The following is a 7,069-nucleotide window of genomic DNA, read 5'->3' on the forward strand; positions in this document are numbered from 1 at the left end:
TTCTCCTGATCTTTCTTCCATAAGGGTATTTGATGGAAACCAGAGTAGGCGTCCATAAAACTCATCAAAGCATGGCCGGCTGTTGAGTCGACCAGGTTGTCAATTTTAGGCAGAGGGTAACTGTCTTTTGGGCACGCCTTATTCAAGTCTGTGTAGTCTACACACATCCGCCAGGTACCATTCGGCTTTTTAACGAGCACAACATTTGCAACCCAGTCTGGGAAATAACATTGCCGAATGAATCCTGCATCGAGTAATTTTTTGACTTCGGCGGCTGCCGCCTGACTTCTTTCTTCGCCATGGTTCCGCTTCTTCTGCCGTACCGGCTTCTTTTTTGGATCCACAGCCAGTTTATGTACCGCCAGCTCAGGACTGATGCCTGGCATTTCATGGACTTCAAATGCGAAGATGTCCTTGTATTCTCTCAATAGATTTTGAAAATCGTCACCCAAGTTTCTTAGAGCAGCCGTCCCGACTTTAACAGTTCGGTCAGGACGAGAGTCATCTAAGATAAGGTCCGTATGCTCACCAGCCGGCTGAGGGCGGAATTCATCCGACCGCTCCTCTGTCAATGATTGCTATTTTTTATCTTTTCTTGCGGCCCCCATCTGGGATGCTTTTCTTTTCTTGCCGCCTGTTTCAGGCGCATTGTTTTTGACATTGTCAATCTTTTCTCCACTGGACCCAGCGGCCATGACAGTGGGCTTGACATCCGAGAGATAGCACTCTCGTGCCATCCTCTGATCTCCCCTTAAGGAGCCGACTGTTCCATCGTCCCTCTCAAATTTGAGCAACATAAGAGATGGGATAATCACAGCCTTGGAGTTATTCAGGGTCGGTCGTCCCAGAATTATGTTGTAGGCCGAGAGTTCTTCTACCACCAGGAACCGGACTACCATGTGTCGTCCTTCCCCTTTTTCACCCAGGCGGATGGGTAGATCTACTCGTCCTACAGGATGGACGACTCCTCCTCCAAACCCTACTAAAGGGTGGGAGGCCGGATGTATAAAATCAGTTTTGTACTTCAATTTTGACAGACATTTGCTACTGATAAGATCTGAAGAGCTTCCGGTATCTATGAGGATTCGGCCAACTCTCTGATTGGCCACCTTACATTCAATGACGATAGGGTCGTCATGCGGCCCCCTGACCCCTCCTAGATCTTCTTCAGTAATGACAATCTCAGGAAATGAATTTTTGGAGGGCTGTTCTGGGTGAACAGAATTTACATCTAGCCGCCTGATATTGTCTTTGTTGCCCCTAATAGTGGGACCGCCTCCTGAGAAGCCGCCTGCAATGGTGTAGACGACTGCATCATCCGTATCAGAGCTATCGGCCTGTTGATTCTTTTTGGCCGACTGTTTTTTCAAGGAAGTGCTTCCCGTGGATTTCTTGATATAGGAGTCAAGATCACCTTGCTCAGCCAGGCGGTCCAGATACCGCATGAGACTGATGCATTCTTTGGTATGATGACCCACATCTTCATGATAATCACAGAATTTTTCTTGGTTCCTGTTGCTTGCAGAACCTTTCATGGGGACCGGTTTCTCAATTGAGATCCGTCCCTTGATCTCTTTTAGGATAGCTTGGCTGTCCTTGTTAAACACATACTTTGGGGAGTATGGTTTGAATTCTTTTTTCTTTTTCTGGGCCGGCTGTTTAGAGGAATCAGTCGCCCAGACCTCTTTTCTTTTTTCATCCTTGTTGGACGACTGCTTCTGTCGTCCTTCTCTTTTGTCAGACTTTTTCCAGTCCGACTGCTTTGTATTGCAAAGATCAGTTGCTTGTATATAAGCTTCTGCTTCAATCAAGGCCTCCTGAAGAGTCGCCACCCTCTTTCGAACAAGATCAAATTTGAAGGTCGACCCATCCTTGAGACCCCTAAAAAAGTCAATATAAGCTACCTCATCCGGTAACCCTTGAATCTGTATTCTCATCAGGTTAAACCGCCTGATGTAAGAACGAAGCCCCTCCTTCTCTCCCTGCTGAATCGTCCCTAAGTCAAGGGTCGTCTTCTTCGTAGGGATGTTCATAGCGAAATTGGAGGTGAACAGATAAGCAAGCGTCCTGAAGTTGTTTACACAACCAGTCGGCAGGTTGCCGAACCATTGTTGCGCAATTCCTTTAAGAGTTGCTGGGAAACACTTGCACCATGTGGGATCGTCCAACCCTTGAAGGTACATTAGGTTGGTGAACGCCATTAGGTGGTCTTCTGGGTTAGTAGTGCCATCATAGGTGCCTACTAAGACATTTTTTACCTTGGCCGGCTGAGCGGCTTCAGTAATTTCCTTGGAGAAAGCCGACGGCTGTTCACCAAGTCTAAGCAACCGTAGCTGCCAGTCCATAGGTTGGACATTTTTTGCTGCAGGTCCACCAAATGGAGGTGGCTGCAAGAAATATTGCTGCTGCGGTACAAACGGAATGTTTGGTACCGCCTGGTCGCTATGAAAGCCTGACCGACGGGAGGTACCGCCTGTCTGACTCTCGTGGTGCGACTGAGTATGCCTTATTGAGGCGTTTTGTAAACTTTCTTGGAAGTTTGAAGTAGAGGCCGACTCTGACAGTCGGTCACTCTTCTTCTGTTCTAACAGCAGACGAGCGTCTGTGTATGTTTTCTTCGACCCATCCGCCTGAATGTGACGAACGGGTTTCCTATTTCCTGGAGTAGGAAAATGGTATTTGGTGAGATTAAGGGTAGATGGCTCCCACTTCCTTGATTTAGGATGAGGGGTTGCCTCTCGCCCCTGAACTGGCTTCCTCTTCTTGGAAGAGGAAGGTCTCTTGGCCGACTGCTCTTTGTCCAGAGCAGGCGTCTTCTTAGTGATTAATTCCTGAATTTCTCCCTTGAATTCCCTCATGAAGGTCATGAGTTCGTTCCTTGTAATGGGAGCAGATCCGTCAGCCGGCTGCTGCCGAGCGGATTGTGCGCCTGTTGGCTCACTAACAGTTTGAAAATGTTCCCGTTCCCTTCTTTCGGTAGGACGGGTACTTCGGGCCCTTAGGGTCCCGTCTGGAGCTGTGTGAGCTTCAACTTCAAGTTCAGTGTCAGTATCATGGTCCGACTGGACTTGAGGGTCGTCTAGGGGACGCCTCTCTTCAAAAGTCGGTACAAACGTGGATGCCATCTCAGAAGTACTCTCCCCACAGACGGCGCCAAAATGTTTCGGGGTTTTCTGATGTCCTTCGGGAGAGTTACAACACCAAGACTGGAACCGGACGCCTGTACCTGCAAAATAACGAAGACTCCTTGTGGTAGGAGCTCCGCCTCCGACGATCAAGTTAGTACCTGATTAAGGAGTAATAAATGCGGAAATAAGTGTGATTAGGTCTCTCTAGGTGAGAGTATTTAATGTGAGTAATCTCTGTTATGCGAGTTAACTTCCGTGTGTCCCCCCTCTTAATGAGGATTAAGGGAGGTATTTATAGCCTCGGGAAGCGTGCCAGTCTTAGGTTTAGGGTAAACCTTGGGCTGACTGGGCCTCATAACAGGATTGGGCCTTGGTGGCCGGGTTTTCCCATTTGGCATGGGTGGACACGTGGCGTGTCTCAACTGGTCCGTAGAGGACATATCTGTGACTGACACGTGGCAGGCTCCTATTGGCCCACATGGAGGACACGTGGAGGAACCTGGTTGGTCCATTTGTCAGACGGCGATTGGTAGATAAAAATCCCCCAATCAGAGCCCATGTAAAAAAAATTCGAGTTGAGTCGAGCACCCTTCAACTCGTGATCGACTCACTCGATTAGCACCCCCTACTTAGGCCGAATATGCATTATCTATGTTTTTTAGTTTACCCCAAATGCTTGAATTGATTTGGCCTATATTCATGACATAATTATAAAAAATAAAAAAATAAAAAAATATTGTCAAAACTCATTATAACGAATATATAATCGTTTTACTCTATGTGAAACTAGTGGAAGTTAATGTTTAAAGGTAGCAAATACGAATATAATCTAGTATAATAAGAATAATAACGTCTAAAATGAATGTTTCAAGCTGGAAAATTAAGGTAATTGGTCACAGCCTTTTATGTTAGCACATAATTTATGGTGCAAAACTGTCTTGAATTGCAGCACACAATACCTGGAAATTTCAGCATAGACATGGAAGGCAATTCCAGTGCATAGTTCATTGTTAAACCACTACACTTACTACTAATCAAGTCAAGAGAATACCATTCAGCATTCACATGCAAACCGAATGCAGGATTAGGGGTCAGATTGAAATGTGAAATAAATACTTGCATATAGCTCAAGTACCTCCAAGTAGTGATTATAAAAGCAGCTACTTGGCAGCACAGTCGTCGTATTGAAGATGCAAGAAATCCATCCAACACCAGATTTTTGTAGATTTCTGAATACACAGTTGAGTAATAAGATTACTCATATCCTGCAAAAATGACAGACCCATCCATAAGATATGTGATAAAGAGATGAGAAAATTCAGAAGCCAAAATCAATTTGCTTCTGCTTACCTTAAAGAGAGTAACCGTGACAAGTACAGACTCCCAACTTAAGGAGATAAGAGGAGAGAACTGGTTCAAAAAATGTTTTCTCCTCTAGGAAATATTGCATGCATATCTGATTCTAAACAAGTTTTAACTGATAGAATTAGTTAACTCATTCTGCATCCTTGATATAATTTCGGACATAAGAAGGGTGTTTTGCTAATTATATTATGTTGTCCTTGTGTCTTTATCTAAAAGTTCAGTTCAAACTTCAGAATGCTTTTCAACTGATAAATAATTTTGAAAATGGCATATAACTCCATAATATAAAAGGGTAATTATTGAAACAATTTTGGCACTGGCTGATTACATAATTCTATAAGCAGAAAACACAAATAAATGCTAAATTTACAGTATTTTTATATTTTAGTTAAATAATAAAAAAAAATAAGTGGACAATTCAGCCACTACTAATCATGAAATATCAGCTGGACATTTGTATACAATATTTTCCTGAGTTCCTGCACACATATCTTGCAATTTTCAGCCTCATCTGCCCTCCATTTTAAACGGTTTTGCACAAACAACTCATCTCCAGACCTATCAGTAGCATATGCACTGAGATTAATCTTCTGGAGAGAATCGGTGCATTCAACAAGATAGGCAAGAAAGTCTATGGTATATACATCGGCTCTAAAGCCAGACAACTTGACCTCTTTAAGGTTCTTATGTGGAGACATAGACGGCAATTCTAGTGCTTCCATTTCCTTGAGAGAAGCTCTTGTTGGTGAAAGCTACAAGCCACACAAAGAAAAAATAAAATCAATTAGGACCAGGAATAGGGGAATTCAGATTGACATGTGAAAGAAATACTTACATGTAGCTCAAGTAGCTCCAAGTATGGGGCTGCACTGATTATAAAAGCCGCTACTTGGCAACATAGTCGTATTGAAGATGAATTTGCATCCAACGCCAGAGTTTTTAGATTGCTCAACACACAAAGTTCCATAAAATTACTCATATCCTGCACAGATGACAGACCCATCCATCATGTAAGCATAAGTAGCCAAAAGATAAGAAAAATCAGTACGCTCAATGAATTTGCTTCTGCTTACCTCAAAAAGAGCAACTGAGACAACCATAGATTCCAGCTTAGGGAGATAAGAGGAGAACTGGTTGAAAATAAAGTTTTTTCCTCTAGGAAATATCGGGTGCATATCTGATTTTAAACCAGTTTCAACTGATAGGCACAGGGATGCAAGCTGTGGAGCATCCTTAATACATAATCGTATCTTATAATCTCCTACATACATGAATGACACAAGATTTGGGGCCAAAAGTTCCACTTTATTTAAGTCAAAACAACACTGCAGCTTCAGTGATTTCAGCTTTAGGTGAGGAGCTGTATTCTTAGCATTAACTAGCCCACAATTATGCCTCAAATGAAAATTTTCTAGAGAGGAACAATTGTATAAAATTATGTCAAATACTTGGTCTGAAAGGTTTACAGACCTAAGTCGGAGATCTCTTAAAGACACAAAGCTTCTAACATTGGGAGAGGAACGATTTAATAACATCATCTCTTCTCGTGCAAACACATGGAGAGGAACATGATAATTGTCAAAACCTTCATGTCTAGGCCAACCACCGAAGTCGAGTTCAAGCTCAGAAACACGATTTCGAGTTGCAAAGGAAATCCATTCATCAATATGAGACTTAAATCTCTCAGACATTGGGTGCACAATCCTGAATTTATGCAACTTTCCACCATTAAATTTCTCCAAAACTTTGTTGACTCTATGCACAAGTACTTCAGTATAATAGGTTTTCTTAAGAAATCCAAAGTCAAGAATAGGGTATGATACCCATACATCAGCCCATCTCTTTGAAAGGATGCTAGTAGTTATTGCTTCCTTCAATGTTAATCTTGCCACAATATTTGACAGGAGTTCATCTGGCAAATCACTAATCCGGTCTTTCTCTTCAATTTTTTTGAATCGCTGAATTTTCCAAACACAATTGAAAAAAAAAAAACATAAATCATGTTGCAAAGCACAAAAATTTAATCATAATACTATCAGTTTTGTTTGTTGCAAAGAACAAAACTTTAATCATAATACTATCATTTGTTTGTTGCAAAGTATTAAACTATAACCATAATACCATCAATCGTATTGTAATTTGCAAAGCACACAACTGTTACCCCAAATTGGAATATATTGCAAAGCATCAAAATTAACCATAACCCTCGATTTTTTTATTTTTTTTGGGGGCAACCCTCGATTTTGTTTCTAACAAAGCACAAAAATAAAACCATAATACGATAAATTAGATTCAAAGCACAAAATTGTGACCATAATACTATCAATTTTGTTGTTAAAAAACACCAATAAAAGCTAAACTGACCTTTAAATTACGAAGTAGAGGATGACCTAGAACACTTGAGTTGGCCATGCCTTTCGATTTTATACAAACTTCGATCCGGACCAATAAATTAATGCTGAAATCAAAAAGAAATTCCTCGACTTCAAATCTGATGGAAACCCCTATATTTTAGTTTTAACTTATGTACTTTTGAAGGTTACTTGGAATTTATGTCCATTGAACTTGATTAAATA

General features: G+C 41.7%; 1 protein-coding gene across 1 annotated transcript; it reads right to left on the minus strand.

Moving 5' to 3' along the window:
- Positions 1 to 4,773: 4,773 nt before the first annotated feature.
- On the minus strand, positions 4,774 to 7,069 carry LOC110703138 (F-box/FBD/LRR-repeat protein At1g13570-like). The gene is made up of 4 exons (XM_021880889.1): positions 6,858 to 7,069; positions 5,567 to 6,451; positions 5,329 to 5,475; positions 4,774 to 5,245 (listed from the first exon to the last, which is right to left on the minus strand). Exons 1-4 carry the CDS (start codon positions 6,903 to 6,905, stop codon positions 4,922 to 4,924), a joined length of 1,404 nt encoding a protein of 467 aa, XP_021736581.1. The 5' UTR covers positions 6,906 to 7,069; the 3' UTR covers positions 4,774 to 4,921.

The sequence above is a fragment of the Chenopodium quinoa genome, unplaced genomic scaffold (assembly GCF_001683475.1).
Source record: "Chenopodium quinoa cultivar QQ74 unplaced genomic scaffold, ASM168347v1, whole genome shotgun sequence".
Lineage (NCBI taxonomy): Eukaryota > Viridiplantae > Streptophyta > Magnoliopsida > Caryophyllales > Amaranthaceae > Chenopodium > Chenopodium quinoa.